This window comes from Prunus dulcis, chromosome 4, assembly GCF_902201215.1.
Source record: "Prunus dulcis chromosome 4, ALMONDv2, whole genome shotgun sequence".
In the NCBI taxonomy this organism is placed as follows: domain Eukaryota; kingdom Viridiplantae; phylum Streptophyta; class Magnoliopsida; order Rosales; family Rosaceae; genus Prunus; species Prunus dulcis.
The window spans coordinates 4,973,667-5,000,747 of NC_047653.1; the positions used below are offsets into that span (position 1 = coordinate 4,973,667).

The 27,081-nt window shown below is 37.5% G+C and overlaps 6 protein-coding genes, 1 long non-coding RNA gene and 1 pseudogene across 9 annotated transcripts in view; 1 reads left to right on the forward strand and 7 right to left on the reverse strand.

Annotated features, from left to right (window-relative positions):
• Positions 1-5,694, reverse strand: part of LOC117624288 (wall-associated receptor kinase 2-like) — a 20,830-nt gene extending 15,136 nt beyond the window's left edge. Inside the window, exons 1-3 of the mRNA XM_034355442.1 lie at positions 4,857-5,694; positions 4,619-4,795; positions 3,584-4,093 (exon numbers count right to left, since the gene is read on the reverse strand). Coding sequence (XP_034211333.1) covers positions 3,584-4,093; positions 4,619-4,795; positions 4,857-5,694 — 1,525 coding nt within the window. The remainder of the gene's footprint in view (positions 1-3,583; positions 4,094-4,618; positions 4,796-4,856) is intronic.
• Positions 1,790-3,423, forward strand: LOC117625885. Of its 2 annotated transcripts, none has more exons than XR_004585457.1 (4): positions 1,790-1,879; positions 2,411-2,510; positions 2,988-3,167; positions 3,370-3,423. It is a non-coding gene; the product is annotated as an uncharacterized LOC117625885 (long non-coding RNA). The 2 variants fall into 2 exon arrangements; XR_004585458.1 differs by having other exon boundaries at positions 3,073-3,167.
• A 1,663-nt stretch (positions 5,695-7,357) lies between the features above and the next one.
• LOC117624289 (wall-associated receptor kinase 1-like) lies at positions 7,358-10,604 on the reverse strand. The gene is made up of 4 exons (XM_034355443.1): positions 10,560-10,604; positions 9,390-10,380; positions 9,073-9,252; positions 7,358-8,586 (listed from the first exon to the last, which is right to left on the reverse strand). Exons 1-4 carry the CDS (start codon positions 10,602-10,604, stop codon positions 7,358-7,360), a joined length of 2,445 nt encoding a protein of 814 aa, XP_034211334.1.
• A 392-nt stretch (positions 10,605-10,996) lies between these two features.
• Positions 10,997-17,366, reverse strand: LOC117624291. Its single transcript, XM_034355448.1, has 8 exons — positions 16,322-17,366; positions 16,057-16,198; positions 14,864-15,932; positions 14,566-14,623; positions 12,789-13,685; positions 12,549-12,693; positions 11,143-12,321; positions 10,997-11,006 (listed from the first exon to the last, which is right to left on the reverse strand). Exons 1-8 carry the CDS (start codon positions 17,364-17,366, stop codon positions 10,997-10,999), a joined length of 4,545 nt encoding a protein of 1,514 aa, XP_034211339.1.
• A 1,812-nt stretch (positions 17,367-19,178) lies between these two features.
• Positions 19,179-19,959, reverse strand: LOC117625801 (putative germin-like protein 2-1). Its single transcript, XM_034357364.1, has 2 exons — positions 19,839-19,959; positions 19,179-19,714 (listed from the first exon to the last, which is right to left on the reverse strand). The coding sequence occupies exons 1-2, from the start codon at positions 19,957-19,959 to the stop codon at positions 19,179-19,181; spliced, it is 657 nt and encodes a 218-aa protein (XP_034213255.1).
• Positions 19,960-20,885: 926 nt separating this feature from the next.
• On the reverse strand, positions 20,886-21,735 carry LOC117625723 (putative germin-like protein 2-1). 2 transcript variants are annotated; one of them, XM_034357264.1, is made up of 2 exons: positions 21,624-21,735; positions 20,886-21,493 (listed from the first exon to the last, which is right to left on the reverse strand). In XM_034357264.1, the coding sequence occupies exons 1-2, from the start codon at positions 21,733-21,735 to the stop codon at positions 20,958-20,960; spliced, it is 648 nt and encodes a 215-aa protein (XP_034213155.1). In that variant the 3' UTR covers positions 20,886-20,957. The 2 variants fall into 2 exon arrangements, with proteins under 2 accessions (XP_034213155.1, XP_034213154.1); XM_034357263.1 differs by having other exon boundaries at positions 21,621-21,735.
• Positions 21,736-22,878: 1,143 nt separating this feature from the next.
• LOC117625717 lies at positions 22,879-23,627 on the reverse strand (annotated as a pseudogene).
• Positions 23,628-25,119: 1,492 nt separating this feature from the next.
• LOC117625165 (putative germin-like protein 2-1) lies at positions 25,120-25,895 on the reverse strand. Its single transcript, XM_034356769.1, has 2 exons — positions 25,784-25,895; positions 25,120-25,655 (listed from the first exon to the last, which is right to left on the reverse strand). The coding sequence occupies exons 1-2, from the start codon at positions 25,893-25,895 to the stop codon at positions 25,120-25,122; spliced, it is 648 nt and encodes a 215-aa protein (XP_034212660.1).
• Positions 25,896-27,081: the final 1,186 nt, after the last annotated feature.

Consider the following 27,081-nt stretch of genomic DNA (forward strand, 5'->3'; position numbering starts at 1 on the left):
GGGATTAAGAATTTTAACAACTAAATACTATTTATTAAGTAATGTCACTTATGATGTTAATTAAAATATTTAATACTATTTGTTAGAACATAATTACTAAAGAATGTAATTAAATCAAGCTAAGATATTATTTAATTATGAAAAAAAAAAAAAAAAAATAATTTTCGGAATTTTTATTTTTTTTAAAAATGAAATAAACCTCTCGCGACGACATTTCGTCGGCATAGGTCTATGCCGACAAAATTTGCCGGATTAGGTTTGCCCCGACGAAATTTGAGTTTTTCGTCGGCATAGGTCTATACACTTGTGCCGACGAAATTTCGTCGCGATAGGTTGTGTTCCTTTTTTTTTTTTTTTATAAAAAAAAAAAATTTAAATTTTTAATAATAATAATTTTTTGTTTTGTTTTTTTTTTGTGAGAATTTGCTTCTTTACTTTTGCTTTTGGGCCAACTTCTTCAATTCAATACATGTAATTAGGTAATACCTTATCCCTTTTTTAATTACTTTAATTAGTGATTATGTTTTAATTATTATTTCTTTAGTGAATATTTAAATATTTTACTCAATTTCATAAATTACTTGGTAAATAATAATTAATTAATCATTAAAATACGTGCGTACGTGTACAATACGTTGCTTTCATTATACGAGTCTTTAAGACGTATACAAAAGTACTATTGAAAAATACGTACGTACGTGTATACTATGGGTATTAAGAATTTTAACAACTAAATACTATTTATTAAGTAATATCACTTATGATGTTAATTAAAATATTTAATACTATTTGTCGACTAGAGAAATAATTGTTAGAACATAATTACTAATGAATGTAATTAAATCAAGCTAAGATATTATTTAATTATGAAAAGAAAAAATAATAATAATTTTCACAATTTTTATTTTTTTAAAAAAGAAATAAACCTATCGCGACGAAATTTCGTCGGCATAGGTCTATGCCGACAAAATTCGCCGGATTAGGTTTTCTCCGACGAAATTTCGTCGGCATAGATATTTTCGTCGGGAGAGGTCTATTGACTTGTGCCGACGAAATTTCGTCGGGAGAGGTTGTGTTCCTTTTTTTTTTTTTTTTTTAATTTTAAAAAAAAATTAATTTTTAATTTTTTTTTTTGAAATTTTTTTTCTTTACTTTTGCTTTTGGGCCAACTTCTTCAATTCAATACATGTAATTAGGTAATACCTTATCCCTTTTTTGATTACTTTAATTAGTGATTGTGTTCTAATTATTATTTCTTTAGTGAATATTTAAATATTTTACTCAATTTCGTAAATTACTTGGTAAATAGTAATTAATTAATCATGGACCAAAAGTCAACATAACTAGGGTTGCAATGTCCTTTAATTTATTAATTTAAATCCAAGAGCCAAGGCCCAAGGCCCATCTTTTGATTAATTATATATGTATATATATATGAATTAATCATTGGCTCAATTAATTAGCCATTGATCCAAAGGTTAAAACCTACAAGCTACTCAATTGGGCCACTTGCATAGTACAATCCAAACTACTCCATCTGTAAGAGCAAGTCTTATAAAGACCTTCAAGGAACTCTAGTTTTCCAATGTGGGACTAATTTCAACTCAAGCTTCATTCTTGTGAGTCCATTTGCCAAACTTCCAATGGATGCAGCCTTCCAATGTATGTACTCATGAACTTTATCAGTTATCCAATTTGAGATTTTTGTTTCCCTCTTATGGCGTTGTTTCACTCTTCATTGACTCTCCATTATTCCCAAACTACCCTTATCTCGACTCCTTCCACTTTCCTCTGCTCGCGAAATATCAGATGGGACCTTTTTCAAAGCAATAGAGGATTATGACCCGGACATCAAGAGGATTTTGCACCAATTAAAGACGTGGGTAGTTTGTTTATAATCATGAAGAACACCATTTTGTGTGTTTTTTTTCCTGACATTGGATGCCTTTTTATTACAACTTCTGTTGTCCATGCTGTTAGTTTTGAACTTAGTTTCCAGACTTCATTATCTTTGTGTCAACAAATCAATGCTGCCTTCGATGGCCGTTTTACTTTCTTACGTTAGTTGCGTTAGTGTTCCAATCACCCAGGTTAAATTACACCTTTTAATGCTAGTGGTTAAGGACATTTTCTCCTATAAAAAATTGTTGTTCTTTTTCCAGTGTATATATTGCTTTAGTTTTCTCTTTCAATTCTTTTACAGGGTGGACATCCAAGATTAAGCCATCTTGACTGTAGTTACCTAATTTTGTATGGATAAAGATGCTTTAATGGTAGTTGTTGTGTTATGCATGTTGCCCCTTAACTTTGTACTTCTATTTCGATAATTTGAATTTTTTTGCAAGCATAGATGAAGTTGTGTCTGATTCAGATTTCCAACTAGATTGTGTTTGCGATGCGTGTATTTCAGGTTATATCATGATGATCCAGTTTTAAATCCACTTTCACCATGGGACAGGCCGCCTCTGAAAAATATATTTTGTATCTATGGAACAGACTTGAAAACTGAGGTATATTTGCATTCTTGTAGTGGATAGAATATTTCTATGTGTCATTAGTATTGCTTGGTTTTTTTTTTTTTTTGGTTTCTGTGTCACAGTGGTGAATTTGGAAATTTAATGTTTGTGTGCTTTATTTCTAGTATTTTCCCATACTTGAAAAATTCTAGTTTATTATTACTAAATGGTATTTGCTTATTAAATGCACTTGGTGCTAGAATTCATGGTTCACTTTGTTGTTGTCACTTGAAGTTTGTAAGTGATAACAATTTCAAAGGAGTAATATAAGTAAAACTACTCTTCAGAATCAGACATGATTCTTTTTTAAATACACTAATTTATTTTACTTCATATATATGTCACAAGTTCAATAACATTTATGTTATTTTTGGTTAATTTCTCTATGAATAACTTATCAATCAGTTTTAGTGACAATAAGAACAGCTGCTAGATTATATTCATCCTAAGATATCTCTTTCTTATGACTAGGGATTTGTTGGTGCCTGTTCTACATTTAGCTGGTAACGGTGTTGTGGTGAATGATAGTTTTGGTATCTTGGCAATGGAAAAACAGGTTGGTTACTATTTTGCACCGAGTGGCAAGCCCTACCCTGATAATTGGATCATTACCGATGTGATTTATGAGATTGAAGGTTCCTTGTTCTCAAGGTAAGTTTTCTTCATATTTCCAGACTACATCAGTAAACCCTGTGCATGCATGAGTGTGGGTTTATGTGCAAGCGTGGAATGTATTATGAGATCTTATTTTTGCTTAATTGGTAAAAAAAATCACGAGGTGTTGATTTCGTGTAAGCTAAGAAGAGAGATGTTACCACTAACTGTAGTAGATAATTTCATAATATTCTTGCAGGTCAGGAAATCTTGTTGAAGGAAATCCAGGAGCTTCAAGTGGGGATGAGACTGTGAGTTCAAAATTATTACATGCCAGCATGGTTTCAAGAATAGAATATGTTTAGATTCTCCTGCTTCAGTATTATTATGAGTATCATACTCATCATTTGATAAACAAATCATTAACAGGTACCGTATTGGTGCAAGAACTGGCTTGGACCAAAAGTCAACATAACTAGGATTTAAATTGTCTTTTCTATGAATGTGATCATGAAGAGTGCCATGGGAAATGTACTCGTAAACCAGTATAGGCGTTTGAGTCTCTAAACAACAGCCAAGGAGCCTCACAACATTTTTATGGTGGATTTGGGAAAGAACAATAACCTCGTTTACAAACTCTAGACTCTGAGTCTCGGTAATTGGGGCACTGACTTTGGACTTTTTTATGGCCACCACTTTGTTATGATGATCTGCGGACAAATTTCCGTTGTAAACTACTCCATAGCCACCTTCACCAATTTTTCTCTCTTCATTGTAATTGTTTGTGGCCTTCCTTAGTTCTTCTTCAGTAAAGATTGTGGCTGCATCAACGGATCCATTGTAACTAGCCAGCTGTTGCCGTAAAAATAAGCCACCATTTTGTTTAAAGAACTTGTCTTGTTGTTTCTTGAACTGTCTTCTCTTCATTCCGCAGTACAGGCAAAAAAATACAACCAGTAGAACAAAGAAGGCCGCAATGACTCCTGCATATACATAGTTGAAAAATCACAATCAACTTAATTACAATTATTTGGAAAAGATCGTAAGCTCATATCATGGCATGGTCATAGCCATTAAAATTTAACAAGTTTGTTTTAAAATTTTAATGATTCTAGATTTCAAGGGTATTATAGGAAAATTGGGCTTATGAAAAGTACATCAATATGTTATGAAATTAACTAGAGGGTGAAAAAACAAGGTGGGTCTGGAGAAATAGGACATGGTGGAAATCTAATATTATAGTTATTTTAGTTTATATGGATGTCGGAGACAAATGGACAAAGGGGTTCTCTTAAATAATAGCATAAATTATAATATGTATATCACTGTGAAATTATTTATTAATTTCACATTTGGTCTGTTTAAACAAAAACTTGGGAGATTTTTACTTTTTTTCTTTGAAAAAATTATTGTTTTCCTTTTATTTATCCCTGATGTTTGTTTTACTAAGAAGGAATGCAAGCAGATAGCTATTTCATATTAATTAATAGGTAGCTAGTAATACATACCTACTGAAATTTTCAGGGAATTATTATTTGATGTAGGAGGGTTTTTTAAGCAACTAGTTCCATTCACGCTGCCGATTGTGTACCCTGTGGGGCATAAACAAGTGTGACTTCCAGGTAAATTGGAGCACGTTCCATTAGTGCAGGGATTAATATTTGGCAAGCTGCATTCATCAATATCTGAAAAGAAAATCAGCAAATTCAATCAGTTAAATTAAAAAAAAAAAAAAAATTACATAACCAGACCGATTGATGGGGTTGACACACGTGCTATTTCCCCTGCATACATAGTCCTGCCTCTTTTGAGCTTCATCACATGGGTCTTCCTCAACCCCAATTGCCCAATTAAAAATCATTGGAACATTTTCCAAGCTATCAAGTTGTTGAAAAGTTTTATTGGAGAATTTGAACTCGCCTTCTTCAACAATAAAGGCGTAGCTGCAGGGGTTAAAGCCCCATATATCCAAATGGTTGTTGTAGCTTGTCAATTCCACGGTGCGATTTTTCATCCCACTGGGGATGTTCGTTTGGCAGCATCCAACGCCGGAGCAAGAGTCCTGATCCACGCTGCCTAGGCTGTCACAAGAGGATATGCACCCCGTTATGTACCTTTCTTCACCGCGAAAACCTTTGAAAAGTGCGTACGTGTCACAACCAACAGCAATGAACTTGTTTTTGGTGTCGGAGATGGTGAAAGGAGGCGGCAGACGGAGCCAAGGGTCGTTGTTGTACGTGTTGTTACCCTGCTTGTCGTAACAATCTCGGGCTATGTACTGCAGTCCCTGCATCTCAGCCTCATCAAGGGAAAAGGCAGTGACAATGATGTTGCCCCAGAGTGCTGTTGGGGGTTCGGTGGATGTGTTGCAAATGATGGGAAAGCCTGCCATGTGACAATTAACACCAATTCCAAAAGGGTATGGGATTGTGAGATTCCCACACTTGTCTGGGCAGCCAGGCAGGGCTTGAGGCAAGGCTTGTGCTACTGTTGTTGTAATTACAGACCCTAACATCACATACACTCCCACCATTAATATTACCAATGAGAGTTGCTCAACAAGCATCCTCTCATGTAAGGCCATGGCACAAATATTTGTATATGCACCACTCAATAATTATTTCTAGCACAAATATTTGTATTGCTTGTGATAAAAATAAGTGGTACCCTGCATGGCCTTTTATAGATAGAGGATCTCATGGGGTTAGGGGAAACGCCTTCCTCTACCTATGGTTATCATCTGTCTTTTTTATTTGCCAATAGGCAAGTGAAATGGGCAAAGTCTTTCTAATAGTATCTATTATTTCCCCTTGGCAAAATGCAATTGAAAATGAGCCCCACTTTTTATTGATGAATAATCCCACTTGGTTCTAGTCATTAAGCCAAGGGGCAAAGTCTTTTTTATACATGGCGAATATGCGCAGTCACATCCACCCTCAAAGTCAATGACAAGCAGGGTTAATATAATAATTAATTAATAATTATGATCTGGCATTCTATCCTATGAAATCTTACTCTTGATTTATTATCGAGTTTACGATCTGGCAACTAGACGAGTGGATTTTTGTTTAATAAGAAATATGGGAGTTATATATAGGGTTGTTTTTCATTACGAAGTTGAAGTATGCAAATTCATTACGGATTTGTATTTTTACTCTCTTTATATATGTGTTATGTGTGTTAGTTTACTCTTGATTTAATAAATTATTTCACCAACTCAAAATTTATGACCTAAGCTTATATGATCAATACATTCCTACATGACAGATTGGACTTTTGACATGCATATGATTGGCGGTGAGAAGAGTGGGGTTTTATTTTATTTTATTTTATTTTTATTCCCGCTAAACATCCTCTCCTCCCGCCAAAATAAAACTAATAAGACAACTTGCCATACCTGCTAGTTGTACCAGTAGTAATTGTGGTACAAGGACTACAATCACCTCTAACGTCATCAACGGAAGCGTTTGAAGGTGACCCCAGCGAAAGGGAAGTCTGATCTTCGGGACCCAAATCGTCATCAGCATTAGTTCCCTGTGGATGATTTGCCATAAGGGAGATTCACTATTATACCCAATATGGGGGCCCAAATTATAAAAATACCCTATATAAAATGGACTTTAGAAACACACCCAAAACTCATGTACAACATCTTATAAATTACAAAACTGCCATCAATTTCTTAAAACAAGCCCAACCCCAAAATCTCATAAAAATACCTAAAGCACTCAATAGGGCATCAAAGTAATTTAATAATCAATATTAAATTCAATAAGGCTAGCTATCATTTTTTGGTTTTTTTTTGGGTTTGTTTATAGGAATTCAATTGTGTAGGGTTTATTTATAATATTAGTGCTAGAAATGGGTATATCACTAAATATCTCTTGCCATAATTCTCATTCCCTCGAGCTCTGTAGCCGGATTCTTTTGCAATAGAGTATTTTTGGGAGAAAAAAAATAATAACTTCATTCATAAATTTCAAAAGTATACAAGAAAGCTAAACGCTTTTGCAATAGAGTTCTCATCAGTAGTGTGTGATCTTTTTCTCTTCATGATCATAGTAAAAAAGCAGGGGGAAAATAACCTTAAGAAGTGTCTCATTACTTTAGCGTGGGGTTGGATTTCTTACCTATGATTTTGGTAATTATTACTGCTTACAATATGAATAGCCTAGATAAGGAAAATAATCAAACACCGCATATATAGTTCCTGCAATATATACATCTATCACTGCATGAAGTTTTAACTATCGCCCATCATCATATGGCATTAACATTTGGACTTGCATGCTGTCATAGCCATAAGTTGCACCAGTACTAGAACCGGAATTGCCTCTAACATCCACGGCGTAAGTGTTTGAAGGTGACCCGAGCAAGTGCACAGTCTCTTCAGGAAAGATATTAGAATTTTCCCATGGATGCTTTGCCATTATTCTAATCCCCTCTAGCTCTGAGGCTACCTCTTTCATGGTTGGCCTTTCCTCCCCTTTTAACTTCACACATCTTTTTGCGAGATTAGCTACACTTTTTAGGGTCTCAATATTTCCTTCACCAAATAACTCATCGTCCCAAATTCGATTCAAGCCATTTTCTTCCATTGAACAAACAAAGAAGCTTGCTAGGTTTCTCTCAGACTCAGGCCTATCAAAAGAAAGAGCTACTTTGCTTGTTAGAAGCTCCACCAGGACAACTCCAAAACTATAGACATCACTTTTTTGTGTCAGTTGGTTTGAATGGAAATATTCAGGATCTAAGTATCCAAGTGTCCCTTGCACTAAAGTTGTTACTTGAGTTTGATCCATAGGAACCAAACGCGAAGCACCAAAATCTGACACTTTCGCCGCATAATTGTCATCTAACAGTATATTCATTGCTTTCACATCTCGATGTATGATTGGTGTGGAAGTAGAGGAGTGTAGATATGCCAATGCTCCTGCAGTTTCAGATGCAATCTTCAATCGTAATTCCCATGCAAGTGAGGAACCTTCGCCTTTTTTACCATGAATGCAATCAAAAAGAGTGCCATTGGTGATGTATTCATAAACTAGCAAAGGCACTGGTGTCTCTAAACAGCAACCCAGAAGCCTCACTACATTTCTGTGATTGATTTGAGATAGAATAATCACCTCATTAACAAACTGCTCTTTCTGGGTTGGGACACCAACTTTTGACTTCTTTATGGCAACCACTTTTTTATCTGCAAGTATTCCTTTGTAAACGATTCCATAACCCCCTTCACCAAGAACTCTACTCTCATGGTAATTGTCTGTGGCCTTCTCTAGTTCTTCTGCAGTAAAAATCTTGGTCACCTCTACGCTCTCAACCCCGTGATAACTAGCAAGTTGTTGTTGTAACAGTAAGCCGCCATTTTCTTTGAAGTACTTCTCTTTAAGTTTGATGTACTTTCGTTTCTTTATTCCCCAATATATCGGCCATGAACTTCCAACCAGTAAAACTAAGAGGCCTACACCGATACCTGCACGTTAGAAGTTAAACATAAGGACCATATTGGATTCTCTAATTCCATTGGGCAGGATGTTAAAACTCATTTTGGTATGTTGAAGGAAAACATCATGGTATTAGAATACTTGTGCAAACCTAATAGCTTCATAGGTTTTTAAGTGAGAGAGAATTATGTGGTGACGCCTTTAACAAAAACATGCTCCATCTCTCCCGCTAAAATTTTTACTCTAATTTCAATCTTTCCCAAAACCTCAACACACTTAACATTTTTCTCACTCTCTTAGAAACTTCCTAAAAACAGAGCTTCTTAAAAACAGAGCTACAAAAAACAGAGCTTTCTCTGTTTCAGCTCAAAAGTTTGACTGAAGTAAATAGATGTTGAGATTAAGCATATAAGAGTATATATTATGCATCAGCGTGAAACTATTCCGCTAATTATTTTGAATTTGGGTTTGTTTAAGCTTTAATTTTAAAGATCTAGAGGAGCAAGAAAACATACTCAATGAAAGAATAAGCAGAAGACTACGGTTCTTTGATTGAATGGGATTCTCTTTGGTGCAACCGGTTCCATTTTTCATGCCATCGCCTTTGTACCCCTGTGGACATACACAGGTATAATTTCCAGGTACATTTATGCACGTCCCATTGCAGGGGCTCGTGATCATGCACTCATCAATATCTGGTAAGAACAGAAAGCATTTACATAATACATTACAACCCAACACATACTTATGCATCTTTAAATTCCTTGTTATGTTTTTACATGTGTGTGCGTGCGTGCCGGCATGTCTTTAAACAAATTTATAGTGTTCTCACCTTCGCAGCCATCTGGAAGATATGGGTTGCCATGGTAGCCCTGCAAGCACTGACAAATGTAACCAGCAGAGCGACCGACCAGGTTGACACACTTGCTGTTTGCTTTACATGCAAAATCCTTCCTCTTTTGAGCCGTATTACATGGATCTGGATCCTCCCCAATTGCCCAATTAAGAACCACTGGAAGTTCTGTTATGCTCTCCAGTTGTTGAAAACTTGAATTGGAGAATTTGAACTGTGTTTCTTCCACAAGGAAAGCGTAACTGCAGTTGGTCAAGTCCCCTACTATTTTGGTATGATTGTAAGTGCTAGACAATGTCACAGTTAGATTTTGCAGCCCACTGGGGATGTTAGTTTGGCAGCACCCAATTCCGGAGCAAGAGTCCTGATATTCAATGCTGCCAAGGCTATCACATACGGACATACACCCGGCCAAGTAACTTTCTTGGTCATTCGGGAAAGCGCGGTAGCCTTGGAAAATAGCAATGGTGTCACAGCCAACAGCTATGAACTTGTTTTTGGCCTGAGAGATGGTGAAAGGAGGCACTGAAAACCAAGGGTTGTTGTTGTAGGTTTGGTTGCCCAGCTGGTTATAACAATCTTTGGCTACAAACTGCAATACTTGCAGCTCACCCTCTTCAAGTGAGATGTTAGAAACAATCATGCCACTATTTCCCCAATATGGTACTATTTGGGGTTCCCTGGATTCGTCACGAGTACAATTGATAAAAAAGGAAGAGTTCAAGTAACAATTTTCTTTAACCCCAAATGGGTATGGAATTGTGAGATTACCACAGTTGTTAGGGCAGTTGGGGAGGGCTAATGGAGCTCCATCTGTTGTTGCAGTTGCTTGTGCAATTAGCAATGAGAGCGGCATAAGCACCCCGATTAAGCAGTAGTGTGAGACCATTTTGTATAATTGTATAATGTCTTGTCTACTGTGAGACCATTTTCTTTCGGCTATATAGGCGAAGTAGTTGTAGTGAAGAGACTTGGTCAATGGAGAAATTTTTAGGTGTACTTGGTGTTATAGATATTCGTCTCGTTTCGTTCAATAGATGCATGGTTGTAGACAACCGGTGATAGGAAAGCTTTTCTTTAGTAATAAGTGCAAATTACAGGAAAAAGATTGATTGCTACATCTATTAATGTTTATTTTTCCTGACCTACTTGGCTGAGTCTGAGTCCACGGTGAGACTTTGGAGGCGTGGGCATCTTTATTATGATCAAGACCTCAGATGCATAATATATATATATATATATATATATTTATAACCATATACATTATATTATTGCAACACGCAAAGAAAAATTGCCATAAATAATAATAAACACCACATATGCGTTTACAATTCATATAATACTACATCACCAGGAACAAGTCAATTCGAAAAGTCTTCGCCAGAGATTACATCACCAGGAACAAGTCAATTCGAAAAGTCTTCGCCAGAGATGGGCATGGTACCTGCAGTCTTTGCTTGTTCCTATCTTTTGTGTTTGGGGCTTCAACAATTTGTAGCGGTTTCAATTCGTTGGGCTGTTTTTGTCATGCTTAGCTACCAATCCAAAATCTCAAACACACCCTTTATGCATATAGACAGTGTCTTCTAAATACTCCTGCAGCAGCAACAGGAATCACAGTTTATATAAAAATTACTTAAACACAACCCGGAAAAAGTTTTCATATAGATAAAAATCAACAATTCAATCAATTCATAACATGATTAACATCTCAATTTGCATTCTGCCATACCTGCTAGTTGTACCAGTAGTAATTGTGGTACAAGGACCACAATCACCTCTAAAGTCATCATCGGCAGTGTTTGAAGGTGACCCCAGTGAAAGGGAAGCCTGATCTTCGGGACCCAAATCGTCATCAGCATTGGTTCCCCATGGATGATTTGCCATAATTCTCATTCCCTCAAGCTCTGTAGCTACTTCTCTCATTGTAGGCCTTTCCTCCCCTTTTAACTTTAGACACCTTTTTGCGAGACGGGCCACATTTCTTACTGTCTCAATATTTCCTTCACTGACTATGTCACCATCAAGAATATGATTTAGGCGCTCTTCTTCTACTGCACAAACAAACATTCTTGCTAGGCTTCTCTCTGACTCAGGCCTATCGTACGAAAATGCCACTTTGCTTGTCAATAGTTCTGCTAGCACAACTCCAAAGCTATAAACATCACTCTTTTCTGTTAGTTGGTTCGATTGGAGATATGCAGGGTCTAAGTATCCAAGTGTTCCCTCCACGAAAGTTACAATTTCAAGTTGATCTAGAGGAATCAATACTGAAGCTCCAAAGTCTGACACTTTTGCCGTGTAATTTTCATCTAAAAGTATATTCATGGCTTTAACATCTCGGTGTATGATTTGCATGAAAGTGGAGAAGTGTAAATATGCTAGAGCTCCTGCAGTTTCTGCGGCAACCTTCAATCGTAATTCCCATGTAAGCGATAATCTTTTGTTCTCTTTACCATGAACATGCTCAAAAAGAGTGCCGTTGGTGATGAACTCGTAAACTAGTACCGGCACTTCTGTCTCTAAACAACAACCTAACAGCCTCACCACATTTCTGTGGTTGATTTCAGAAAGAACAACCAACTCATTAACAAACTGCTCACTCTGGGTTGGAGCACCAATTTTGGACTTCTTAATGGCAACAGTTCTGTTATTTGGTAAAATTCCTTTGTAAACTATTCCATAAGATCCTTTGCCAAGGACCCTGCCGTCATCGTAATTGTTTGTGGCCTTTTCAAGTTCTTCTGCACAAAAGATTCTGGTTGTCTCAACCCCATGATTAGCAAGCTTTTGTTGCAACAATAAACCACCATTGTCTTGAAAGTACTTTTCTTTGAGTTTGATGTACCTTCGCTGCTTTATCCCCCAATATATAGAGCATGAACTTCCAACCAGTAAAGCTAAGATGACACTAATTCCTGCACATAAGTGAAACATACCCAACTGGATTTCATAAATTTTTTTTTTTTTCATTCTATACTTTTCATGGGGCAGGATGTTTAAAATAAGATTGGTTGCAAGAAGTGTGTTTTACTTAATCTATCTTTTTCTGTATATATGTACTGCTTTCTATTTTAAGCTCAAAGTATTGAAAAAAGCAATATATTCAGATTAATTCACTAGTTAAATAAACAATACATACCCATAACAATGAAAACAATCGTCTTTGATTTATCTTTGCAACTTCTTCCTTTCATGCCATTGGGACATATACAAGAGTAATTCCCAGGTGTATTTACACAACTTCCAGCAGAGCAGGGGTTTGACTTGCACTCATCGATATCTGAAAAAACATGTCACATTTTATAACCCAATTTATAAAATATTTAAAATAGAACAACAACAAAAAAAATCACTAAGATGATCTCATCTCATCACCTTGGCAACCATCTGGAAGGTATGGGTTTCCTTGGTAACCTTCCTTGCACTGGCAAATGTAACCTGTAGGCCGGATGACATTGGGCCAATTTATGCATGTGCTGTTTCCCTTGCAAGCAAAGTCAGCGTGCTTGCTCCTTTGTTCTAAATCACATGGACCATGATCCCCAATTTCCCAATTGACAACAACTGGAAGGTGACTTGTGTTGCTGAGTTGCTGAAAACTTGTGTTTGGGGAGAATGTGAACTCGCTTTTTTCAGCAAGGAAGGCATACCTACATGGGTAGCTAGAGTACCAGTTGGTAGGCATACTGCGACTCAATATAATAGAAATATATTGCACCCCACTAGGGAGTGAAGACAGGGAACAGGCAAAGCCAGAGCAAGAGTCGTCAGTAATTACTAGGTCGGTGTCATTGCCAGAAGAATTATCATCACAAAAGGTGAAGCAATAGCGATGGATATTGGACAAGGTGTGTCCATCTAGGCCAAGGCCTGGACGGAAGCCTAAAAGATTTCCTGAAGAGCCACAACCAATGGTGAAAAAATTGTTTTTGGTATTGGAGAAGGTGAAAGGAGGGGGCAGGGGGAGATCAGTTTCCAAACCGACATTCAGATCTGCATCGCAAGCTCGGGTTATGGGCTGCAAAACATGCAACTCACCCTTAAGAGAGATTTTAGTAACGTGGATTTGAATGAGATTATCAGTGCCTGATCTCTTTGTCAAATATGGTATTGGTTCTTCGTCGGGAGTGGTACCTGTAGTACAATTGATAAAGAACTCAGGTCCCCAGTAACAACCTTTAGCCATGCCAAATGGATATGGAATTGTGACATTACCGCAGTGGTCGGAGCAGCCATGCAGGGCTTGAGGCAAGAGGGCTTGATCTGCTTCAGCTGTTGTTGGTAATACAAACACCACTAGTACTCCTAGTATTAGCAATGAGATGATCTGTGGCATAAGTAGCATCCCATGTAAGGGTTGTAAGCAAAACCTCATAGTCTTGTTTTGTTTGGGAGTTGAGTTGGGACTAGCCAAAATAAAGTGGCTGGGGCAAAAAATGTGAAGAGGATCATCTCTGTTGCAAGAGGTTAAATGGCTGTAGGAATGAGTGTCAACCGCAAAATCAAATCAATGGCTGTGATTAAGCTGAGCCATGTAACCCCTAGGAGAATATATTCCATGACCTGCTGAGATACCCATACTGACCAGACACATGTTCAATATCCCATCAAATGGTTCTATTCTCCTTAGCGACTTTAATAATCATCTTTAAAAGGAAACGATCTTGAGTGATTAAAAGAAAATGATCTTGAGTAATTAAAAGAAACAGATCTTGAATAATTAAAAGGAAAAGATATGATCACAATCAAAATGCAACTCCATTTGTCCTGGGATTTATGTTTAGTTTCTCAAATTAACACATATCTGAATTAGTAGTGCAGCCACGGTAAAGCAAAGTTTCTAGTGCAACCATTTACTATACAATTAATGTTGGGATAGAGTTCTTATAATCTGTGCCTTATTTTTTTTTTTCTTGATGATCAATAGTACAAAATAATCGAATAGCTGGGGAAAATCAAAATCAACTTAAAATGACACCCCCTTATAACTAAATGGGGTTGGTCTTCTTGCATATGTTTTTTGTAATTATAGTTATTCATTTAGAATCAGGAACGGAGGCAATTGATTAAACATGTTCCAAAATGAATTTGCATCACAAGAATGAATTGGCCATATTAGGCCTGCACAGAAAGCCAAATATTGCAGCCACACCAGTATGTTGGTTGCTGCGAGCTGCAATAGCAATAGCATAACCAGATCCTACATTTCTCTGATAGTGCACAAGTCCAATGGAAAAGACAAATACATCACCCTTATGCAACACCTTGGTGATGTGACGATTGACATTGCCATATTAACTTGCAAGTTAAATGGTTGAATACGACTTCGAATTCGTTCCACAACAAAAAGTATGATCACAAGAAACACAATCACTTATAAATTCAGCAACAAAAGCATTTCAAGGTGACCCCAGAAAATTCGAAGTCTGGTCTTCAGGACGCAATTGAACATTGTTTCCCTGTGGATGGTGGTTTGCCATAGTTCTCATAATTCCCTCTAGCTCTATAGCTACTTCTTTCATTGTAGGTCTTTCCTCCCCTTGTAACATTAAACATTTTTCCGCGAGATGAGCCACATTTCTTACTGTCTCAATATTTCCTTCAGTGACAATGTCACCATCAAGAATATGATCCAAGCGCTCTTCTTCCATTGCACAAACAAAAAGTCTTGCTAGACTTCTCTCTGCCTCGGGCCTATCATAAGAAAATGCCACTTTTCTTGTCAGTAGCTCTGCTAGGACAACTCCAAAGCTATAAACATCGCTCTTTTCTGTTAGTTGGTTTGAATGAAGATATTCGGGGTCTAAGTATCCGAATGTCCCTTGCACCAAAGTTTTTATTTGAGTTTGATCTAGAGGAATCAATACTGAAGCTCCAAAGTCTGACACTTTTGCTGTATAATTATCATCTAATAGTATGTTCATAGCTTTCACATCTCTGTGTATGATTTGCATGAAAGTGGAGGAATGCAAGTATGCTAGTGCTCCAGCAGTTTCTGCTGCGATCTTCAAACGTAATTCCCATACAAACGATGATCCTTTCTTTTGTTTACCATGAAGGTGCTCAAAAAGAGTGTCATTGGTGATGAACTCGTAAACTAGTAAAGGCACTTCTGCCTCTAAACAACAGCCTAATAGCCTCACCACATTTTTATGATTGATTTGAGAAAGAACAGTCAACTCATTAGCAAACTGCTCACTCTGAGTTGGGGCAGCAACTTTCGACTTTTTTATGGCAACGGTTCTGTTATCTGGTAATATTCCTTTGTAAACTACTCCATAAGCTCCTCTGCCAAGGACTCTACTATCATGGTAATTGTTTGTAGCCTTTTCAAGTTCCACTGCAGTAAAGATTCTGGTTGCCTCACCTCCATGATGAGCAAGCTGTTGCTGTAACAACAAACCGCCATTTTCTAGAAAGTACTTTTCCTTGAGTCTGATGTACTTTCGTTGCTTCATTCCCCAACATATGTAACTCGAACTTCCAACAAGTAAAACCAAGATTAGACTGATACCTGCACTTAAACATTATCAAATTGGAATTAAGAATGTATTTCATTCATTCTATAATTTTCTATAGCGTGTTTAATGTGCTATGACCATAGAACCAATATCCCATGTTATTAGTCAAACACATATAACACATACCCATAACCATGAGAAGGGTCTTTGATTTCTCTTTACAACTTCTTTCTTTGGTGCCATTGGGACATAAACAAGAGTGACTCCCAGGTGTATTTATGCACTTTCCGACAGGGCAGGGATTTGACTTGCACTCATCAATATCTGAAACAAAATCACAAAATTAAACCCTTTCATCACAAATTACTCAGATAACTAAGATCCCAACATTTAAATATTTATATATACACATGTATATAAATATGTTCTGCGTTGTGATTTGATCACCTTGGCAGCCATCTGGATGGTATGGGTTCCCTTGGTAACCTTTGTTGCACTTGCAAATGTAACCTGTAGAGCCATGGATGTTATCATTAGGCCAATCCACACACTTGCTATTTCCCTTGCAAGCAAAGTCCTTCTTGCTCTTTCGAGCAGCATCACATGTCCCATGACCCCCAATTTCCCAATTGACAACCACTGGAAGGTGGCTTGTGTTGTTGAGTTGCTCAAAACTCGTTCCAGGGGAGAATGTGAACTTGCTTTGTTCCACAAGAAAGGCGTACCTGCACGGGTACTTAGTGTACCATTTTCTATGTCGAGCTCGACTAATATTACTAACGGGAGTAAACATCACAGTAAGATTTTGCACTCCTCCAGGGAGTTGAGCTAGGGAACAGGCAAAGCCAGAGCAAGAGTCGTCGTTAATTACTGGGTCAGTGTTATTTCCATCAGAACTGTCGTCACAATAGGTGACGCAATAGCGATTTATATGGGGCAAGGTAGTGTTTCCATCTAGGCCTTGGCCTGGACGGGAACCTTGAAATACTGCAACAATGCCACATCCAACGGCGAATAAATAGTTTTTGTCTTCAGAGAAGGTGAAAGGAGGGGGCAGGAGGAGCACACCGTCAGTGTCATTCTGATCTTCACCGCAAGATCGAGTGACAGGCTGCAAAACATGCATATCACCCTCCTCAAGAGAGATGTTAGTGATGCGGAGCTGAATGAGATCATAAGCACTGCCTGATATCTTTGTCAAATATGGTACCGGGTTTTCGTCTTCGTGAGTAGTAGTACAGTTGATGAAGAACTCAGGGCCGCGGTAGCAACCTGGAGCCATGCCAAATGGATATGGAATTGTGAGATTACCACAGCGGTCAGAGCAGCCAAGCAAGGCCTGAGGCAGGAGGGCTTGATGATCATGTGCTGCTGCTGTTGTTGATGATATGCTAATTGGTAATACAAGCACTAGCTCTAAAACTATTATTAGCAATGAGATCAGTCGCATAATTGGCATCCCATGTAAGGACTGAAAGAAAATCCCTTCCATGTCTTGTTGCCTAGGCAAATGTGTAGACTAGAACATTGCGGTAAGAATTAGAGGGATTTTTCATGTCAAGCCCACGATCAAACAATGGCTGGATTTTTAATAGCAACTCCTAATTTTTCTCAATCTTTTAATCAGTTCATCCAAGTAGGGATATATTCTTTATGTGGAATGAGGGATGGGACCTATCATTTGACGAAAGAGTTGACCGATCCATTGCTTTGATCCTAAGGCTTACTATAATCATCTTTTGGAATTTAACGGAAGAGATCTTTACTAATTATTAGGGAAAGATGTCTTTAGTAATTTAATTGAAAAGATATCTCAATCAAAATGTAAAACCGTTAGTGCCAGGTTAAATGTTTTATTTCCCCTTCCAAATTTGAAATCTAATACTCTCCCCAGATCCCAAGCCTCTACATTTAGAGATGGTGCATTTACTCGCATTTCATAAAATTTGGACCATTCAACTAATCGAATGCTTGTGAATATGCCACATCGGTTACAATAAATTTGTGTCCTTTTTTAAACAAACTGACCTTGTTTAGTGCATTTGACAGAAAAAATAAATAATAATCCCTTTGACAATAAATTCTCTAGTTTCACCTACCGCTCTCTTGGTTCTTTGTTTTGTTTTGTTTTGTTTTTTTCTGTCTGAGTTCTTTCTCTGTATTTGCAATCTATTCTTATTCTTCTTTTTTTTGGTCTTTTGACTTCTTCTTGTACTTTATTTAGGAGCTTGGGCTTACAAGAGGAGCCAACCAAGACGTTGTAGACTCATAATTGGTTCTAAGTTTTCAGAAAACTATGACGGGGAATTTCCTGTGCTAGGAGGCAATATATCCAACTGTTCTGAACAACAAGTAGTAGTGTAACCCAAGTTCAGGTGTCGTATCCAGAGTGATGGATTGTTAATCTGGAAAATTTTACTTTCTACCTCTTTCTCACATACGTCTTTAACTCCATTGTTTGCTGACGATGGGTAGTGTAACCCAACATTGAAGAAAATAAACGACCAAACCCGTTCATCAATCAGAATATATAGTAATCAATTGGTTTGTTTTTATTATCAATTTCTGCTGATAACTACATCTTGCAATAACAATCAATCGCACTAGTGTATTTGGAATTTAGAAGCTATTGATTGGAGCAAATTTGCAATAGCTATAAAGCCGAAAGAGGAAAAAACGAAAGTCAACTTACAAAGACACAAGAGGGAAGAACCAAGACAGTAGTAGGCGAGACTGGAGATGGAGGGATTTTTTTTTGTTGTTGTTGTCAAAGCCACTAACAGTGTTAGTTTTTAAAAAGGAAACAAACTTATTGTAGCCGATGTGGCATATTTACAAGCATTGGATTAGATGAATAGTCCAATTTTCATGAAACAGGGCTAAATACACTATTTCTAAATGTAGAGGCTCGGAATCCCTCTCCCCAACATCTTCATCCGGCCTATTATTTAATGAGCTAGCCAGGACAGGATTGGGGTTGGACCTGGTCCTGTCCCCCTTCTCATCATGGGGGATAGGTCTTGTTTTTGATAATATGTGGAACAATTGTCCATCTCCAAGCACCAAATATGAAACACGACAATAGTCCATTTTAATCGAAATAGTCATGTCCGTCCTGTCCAATTCAAACCATGCATGTAAAAGCACAATTTCAAGTTTAGCCATAACAATACAATCAATAACTTTGGGATAGAGTTCTTTAATCACTGTCTATATAGTTTCCTCTTCATGACCATAGCACAAAATAATTGAATAGCAGGGTAAAAATCCACCCCTTATATTCAAATGAGGTTGGTTCACTTATTCAGAATATAGAATGGAGGTAATTGATAACACCTTTATCAACATGAAATGCCTTCACAAGAATGTCATTGGCAATGCTAGGCTTGGACCCAAACACAGCACTAGCAATTATCACCACACCTGGATTTTGGCTGCTGAGAGCTACAATAGCAACAGCATGACCGGATCCTACATTTCTCTGATAGTGCACAAGTCCAATGGGGAAAACAAACACATCACCCTTCTGCAACACCTTGGTGATGTGACGATTTTCGGGGCTCGATGTCACAAACCCAACTTCAAGGCTGCCTTCCAGGACTGTGATAATTTCGGAGGCGCGAGGATGAGTGTGCGGAGGATTGACACCTGACGGTGCATAGTCGATACGGACAAGAGAAATGCCGAGAGTGTTGAGTCCTGGTAGCTGAAACACAGTTACTGGTGTTACACTTGACCCAATTGGGTTTGATGTGTTGCCTTCTAAATGAAGTCCACCAAATGAAAAATCAGCAGCTTCAACTGTCTTGGGGTCCTTGCAAGCTAGGCCATTAACAAGCACTGCCACATTTAACTTGCAAGTTAGTTTGGTGATAACATCATATACACATAGAATTCAAACCAATTTGAGTATTTTGGTTAGTTTTTTTCAGAAGCAGAGAAGCAAAAAAAAAATCATATATACCTCGACTTCTTGTGTCTGCAACACAGAAATCTTGAAGCGGACTATGATCAGATGCAATGACATTGACAACTGACAAAGAAAAAGATAAGACTAACCCAAAGAAGAAAATATAAAAGGCCATTTGGTATTTTAAGTATATGCTGCTTTAGAAGTTGTGTCTAATTTGTGGTTCAAATTAAAGTTGTGGGAAAAAATTGTGCAAAAGTACAAGAAGAAAGTGAGGAACTGCAAGGGTCTAAAACAACTACAACCATATATATATATATATGTGTGTACATATATCTCTGCAGTTCAAGCACTGAAATATATAAAGTCTGTGGCCCCTTCTGTTTTTTTTTCTTTTTTTTATTAGTGCTTGTTGCCTAGCGGCGTGCTACAGTAGTAGCAAAGGGATATAATGGCTTGCTCTCATGCAGACAAGCGTTCTCTTGTGTAATTTTGAGAGCTGAGGTGGTCGGCTCCTTGTATATCTTTGGCCTACCATTGACCAAGGTGTCTTTACATATAAGGGACAGAGTTATAGCTCTTTTTCCATGCGCACTTTGAAATCACATTTTGGTTTACCTTTAAAAACTGATATCTTTGGCCTACCATTCACCAAAGTCTGCTTATATATTGATGTGATTTAATTACTTTTCTTAGAAGTATAGATAAAAACAGGGATATCTGTTCTCCATGTGGTTTATTTGTTGTGTGAGAATCTACTTATTTTGTCACACGAAAAAGCCTTTGGCTACTTGATCACGGAAATGCTATAATGAGAGGTTGTGGAAACAAAAGATCTCTGGTGGAGCTTGGTTTGGTGTTGTATATTGAGCTATAAAAAAATGAACAAAGTTAACCTAAATGAAGCAAAGCCGGGCCCAAAGAGCAACCAGGCCGAAACAGAGCAGATCACTCCACAGCAAAGGCCTAAACAAAGCAAGCAAAATAATAAAAACAAGAAAACATATAGACACTCTTTATAATTATATCAACTTGGTTTAGATTGCTTATTGACAATAAACACGAACCGTACGTTTTCTTTATAATTTTTTTTTTAAAAAAAAACACATTAGACACTCTCAAATAAACTCTCAGTCCCTTTTGACTTCAATAGAGCAGATTCCATCTTGGAGTCTAAAACCTTGACTGGAAATTGTAAATTGTGTCCTTGTCCACTTGGAAAGCCCTTGTAAGAACATCACTAGAGATGTCAGGATTCGATCCGAACACTGCATTTGCAATGGTAATAACACCAGGATTTTGGCTGCTGAGAGCTGCAATGGCAACTGCATTACCATATCCAATATTGCGCTGGAAATGCAAAAGGCCTACTGGGAACACAAACACATCACCCACATGAAGTATCTTGGTGATGAGACGGTTTTCGGGGTGGGAGGTGATAAAGCCTACTTGGAGGCTCCCTTCAAGAACTGTCAAGACTTCACTGGCTCTAGGATGTGTGTGTGGAGAATTAACACCCCACGGTGCATAATCAATACGAGCAATGGAGATGCCAAGAGTGTTAAGTCCTGCAATTTGGGCTACATTGACTGGGGTCACATGTGAACCGACTGTGTTTGATGTGTTGCCTGCTAGGTGAAGGCCACTGAAGGAGAAGTCATTGGCTTCAACAAACTTGGGGTCCTTGCAAACGAGGCCATTCACTGGTACTGAAATCATATGATCATGAGAAAACTACATTAGAAACATATATATAATAACCAGTTTACCACTAGCTGACTGATTGATATGAAGTCCTTTTTGGGAAATACAGTAACATATGTAATGATATATAGCTACCTGATCTTACTGGGTCAGCCACGCAGAAATCCTGAAGAGAACTTGGATCAGTTGCCAAAGCAATGGAACAAGTTATGGCGATGAATGCCCAAAATAGAAACTGAGAGGCCATTGGAAATAATTCAACAAGACCTCTTAAACTTTTGTAAGAATAAACTTGAAAGAATTGTGGATTGAGACCTCTACATGTCTCTGATTTTATAGAGATTAAGAGGGTTAAATTTTCTAGTCTTTGTGTGTGATCATTGAAAGCTTGTCATCACTTACCTCCCTTTATCTTTAGGTGCCGGCACTGAAATGGTTTTTTTTCCTGAATATATGATAAAGAATATATTACTCACAAATCTTGAACTGCAAAGTTAGCACTTGGCAGTTGGCATGCAGATTATAAAATCTTCCTACGTCCTTACCTCTTTTGCTGCTCTGTTTATAATGCATAGATTTATGTCATTCAGATTCTATGCACAAGTTATTAATTGTTCCACATACTTGCTATGTACTTAGAGAATGCATGCAGCTGGAACCTTCGGAGTATTAAAAGGAGTCATGGTTTTGGTCTTCACCATTTTCTTGTTTATTAGTTAACTTAGAATGCAGACAGCATTTAGTATTGAAGGTTTCTTTAAGCAAATTTAAATAGAAAGCCGGTTTGGGCTTCTTTAATATTGTGCAAAAGAACCAGACATAAATGTCAACTCATTTTTTATTCAGAGATGTGGACTCGTTTTTTGACTCATTTTTTTTTTTATGTTTTAACAAATTTAGGTTTTTTTCTTTGGCACAGAACAAACTTTGTGTTACTGTTGTTGCATTGGTCCTTCGATTTCAAGATCATCGTTTTTTGTTGCTTGGTTATCTTGGTTTTCAGTCTATAAATCTTTTAAGCCATGCAAAAGAGCTCCCAAGATAGCAATTTTTAAATCACTGGTGATGAAAAATACTATAGAAACAGTTTCCAAAACTCAAAACACACTTTTACTTCAAACTCTATGTCATGGCAGGACTTCAGGATTGGTAGCAAACTTCGACAACTATTATTCTTTCTTGGAGCAAAAGAATCAAACATAAACAACAACAGATCAACTTGATAACATATCAAGTGAGCATAAACGAATTACCTTCTGAATCAAACAAAATAATTGACCAACAACATGACTGCAATGAAAAATAAACTGTCCAAATTTTCTAACACTACATTACACACTTCAGATTAATTCTAAGTCCCTTTTCATTGAATAAGGTTCCAAATTGGACTCTAAAACTTGGACTGGAAATTGTAGACTGCATTCTTATCCACTTGGAAAGCCTTTGCAACAATATCAGTAGAGATGGCCGGCTTTGATCCAAATACCGCATTTGCTATGGTAATGACACCTGGATTTTGGCTGCTGAGAGCTGCAATAGCAACTGCATTACCGTATCCGACATTCTGTTGGTAATGCACAAGGCCTACTGGGAACACAAACACATCACCCTTCTGAAGCACCTTGGTGATGTGGCGGTTTTCAGGGTTGGAGGTGACAAAACCCACTTTGAGAGGACTGTTAAGATTTTGCTTGCTCGAGGATGCGTGTGGGGAGGATTAATTCCCCATGGTGCGTAGTCGATGCGCGCAATGGAGATGCTAAGAGTATTAAGTCCTGCTATTTGAGCTACATTAACAGGGGTCACGCATGAGCCAACTGCGTTTGATGTGTTTCCTGCTAGGTGAAGCCCACTGAAGAAGAAGTCATTGGCATCAACAAGTTTGGAATCCTTGCAGACAACACCATTCACAAGTACTGAAATCATGATGAGAAAATTCCATTAGAAACATAAAAAAATTCCACTAGCTGATTGACATTATCCTCGTATATATGTAAATATGAATATGATTCTAGCTAGCTAGCTACTTGAGGTTTTCGGATCAGCCACGCAGAAATCTTGAAGAGAACTTGGGTCAGATGCCAAAGCAATGGAAGAAGTTATGGCAAGGAAAGCCAACAACAGAAGCTGAGAGGCCATTGGAATTTGGAAATTCTTTGGCTCTATATTGTCACACTGTGAAAACAGTAAACTTTGGAAGCAAGTATAAACTTGAATTGTGGATTGAGAACATACGCCGCTGCAGCTTTTATAGTCTTTGTACCGAAAATGTCCTATATGCACCGAAAATGTCCTATATGCACCGAAAATGTCTATTAGTCTTTGTATCCGCGTATGTGAATTTGTTCTGTACTGAAAGCTTGTCATCAATTACCTGACTCAAATCTCAGATGCCGGCCTTTAAATGGTTCCTTTCTGTGTATGTATGATAAGAATAGCTAGCCAGGTCAAAGTTAATGAACGGAGGCTATCTTATTATTTTATAGTGGAAATTTTGGCCCTATTCTTAACTGGATGAGCTTCAGGAGACTTCTTCAGTTGAACAGGTCATTATGAAGCTAACTTATATATGCCTTTATATTTATACAATACTTGATTTTGTCAAACTCTGTCTCGAGATATTTTATCAATCTAGAAGTTTCTTTCATATATGAAAAACTACGAACGATAACAAAGGAAATTCTTTCTATGTAAATTATTCTTCGATTCCATCAGACAACCCTGCAAATCCTTCGCACAATTGAGTGTAACGTGAAGGGTCACTTACCTTGTTGGAAGATAAAGAGAAAAAAATTAAGGAATTTAGCAAGCCACCAACAGTTTGCTTAAGATATTTCAAAATGATTGCTTCCATCATGGAGTTTTAGCCACAAATTCTTTTCGTGGCCACATTTTCTACGTAAAATACCATCAGCGAGTATTTTTTGGTAAAGATCCACAGAGAAGAAATCACCATATCATCTCTAAGGGATCTTCTGAAACGACAAGTAACAGGATTTCATTACTGAAAGTGTTTAGCAGCGAACCACCTTATCTTGCAGTGCTCATAGCTGGAGGCATTTTCAAGATCAGTCAACCTAACAGTTACCTATAGCTTAGTTTCTAATCTTCAGGATTCCCAATTGCTCTCATTGTTTTATTTTACCCTTGTTACATCAATCTTCCGTTCAGCAGAATTTATATTCTCCTTTAACTGCATTGGTCTTTTGCTTTCTGGATCATCATTCTTGCTTTAACTGATTGGTTTAAGCCCTTAAATCTTTTAAGGTAAGGCAAGAATTCTACAAATAAATAAATAAAATTTCCTAACCTCTTGTCAGTTGTTCATGAGATTGCATGGACGTTTGCAAGCTGGCTAAAATTGTTTTCCAGTACTTTAACCATGGCCTCCATATATGATAGCAAACTTAAATAACAATTTTATTTCTTGGAGCAGTAGAATCAAACAAATAGCAAATAAACTTGAGTACATTTCTAAGTGAGCATAAACAAATGATTCTGAATCAGACGAAATTTATGGTAGACCAACAAGACTGCAACGAGAAATAAACTGTAACAATTTTCTTAACACTACATTACACATTTCAAATGAATCGTCGGTCCCTTTTCAGTGAAGGTTCCAAATGGGACTCTAAAACTTCGACTGGAAATTGTAGACTGTGTTCTTCTCCACTTGGAAAGCCTTTGCAAGAATATCAGCAGAGATGTCGGGCTTTGATCCAAATACTGCATTTGCAATGGTAATGACACCTGGATTTTGGCTGCTGAGAGCTGCAATGGCAATTGCATTGCCATATCCCACATTTTGTTGGAAATGCACGAGACCAACAGGGAACACAAACACATCACCCTTCTCAAGTACCTTGGTGATGAGACGGTTTTCGGGGTTGGAAGTGACAAAACCCACTTTGAGGCTCCCTTCCAGGACTGTCAAGATTTCACTCGCTCGAGGATGTGTGTGGGGAGGGTTAATACCCCATGGTGCATAGTCGATACGGGCAACAGAGATACCAAGAGCATTAAGTCCTGCAATTTGGGCTACGTTGACAAGGGTCACACGCGAACCAACTGCATTTGATGTGTTGCCTGCTAGATGAAGCCCACTGAAGAAGAAGTCATTGGCTTCAACAAGCTTAGGATCCTTGCAGACAAGACCATTCACAAGTACTGTAATCATGATGAGAAAATTACATTAGACACATTAGACACAGATATAGTTGACTATTTGATCATATTATGGATGTATGTTTTCGACAAATACAAGCAGAAATGTATGAAAATATTATTCTAGTTACCTGAGTTCATTGCGTCAGCCACGCAGAAATCCTGAAGAGAACTCGGGTCAGATGCAAAAGCAATGGAGGAAGTTATGGCAAGCAATGCTAGCGAGAGAAACTTAGAGGCCATTGGAAATTCTCTCTATCTTAATGTCACACTATATATCAAAGATTCAAGGCAGGAAGCGGAGAGATGGAGCAACTTTGCTTAAACTATGTAAGGATGTGTATAAACTTGAGTTGTGGATTGAAACCATATCTATGTCTCTGCTTTTATAGAGGGAGGGATCTCTTCTCTACGTTTTTTTTGCTGTCCTGTGCTCTGAAAAAGTCTTTATTTTTTAACCCTACAGTACAAGTTTTTCATAGAAAGCTGCATGTCATCGCTTATCTGATCACCTTAATTTTCTGGTGCCGGCATTGGTGCTTGGCCTGCTGCCATTGAGGAAGGGTTCCTTTCTCTGTGTGACAAGAATCTTTAGCCTGGTCATATTTGATGGAGGCCGTATCATTTTTCACTCACAAATTTAAAATGGCTTCTAGAATAAATTTTATAAAACTCTCGGCACCTATTTCTCTGCTCTTTCTGCTATGAATAGATTTATTGTCATTCAGAGTTTATGTTATAGTTATATACTACACAGTTGGTAATATTATATATGCAGCTGGGAAGCACCAGATAATCTATTGGAGGTTTCTTTTTGTTTCATGCAAAATTGGTTTGAAAGCCAGTTGCCTTGCTTTGACTTGACTTGAACAAGGATATATTATGTCTGGACAGCAGATGTGGACTTATTCAATTTGGTGTAGTTTCCACACAAAAGTATGAAACTTTATTATAATAATTAAAAAAAGGTTAACCACCTATTACTTAAATTACCATACTATTTCTTTTTGAAAATTAAAATCATGCATCTTCCAGTAATGGAGAACTAAGCTTGTACATCATTGTACATGAGACATCAGAAATGCATTAATTTAAGCCAAGCTGCAGGTCCATCTCTAACCAAATAGACGCATCCATGCATGTCCTAGCAATGCCTTAGTTTCCAAGTTATGAGTTACAAGTCTAAACAAGCCATTAAAACTTGATCCTTAAAACAGAGAGAAGAGAGAAAAAAAACAAGCCATTAAACAATACTTCAATATACCATCTCCTGCTGATTTAGGGATCAAGGTTTATGATTCAACTCTCAATTCTTCGAGAGCCGAACCCAAGCCTACACCATATTATTATGTATAAAGCTCAATGTGCTGTAGTTTAAACCATCAGGTTTCATTCATTTATAGAGTAGAGCACTGAGGTTTCTTGTCAG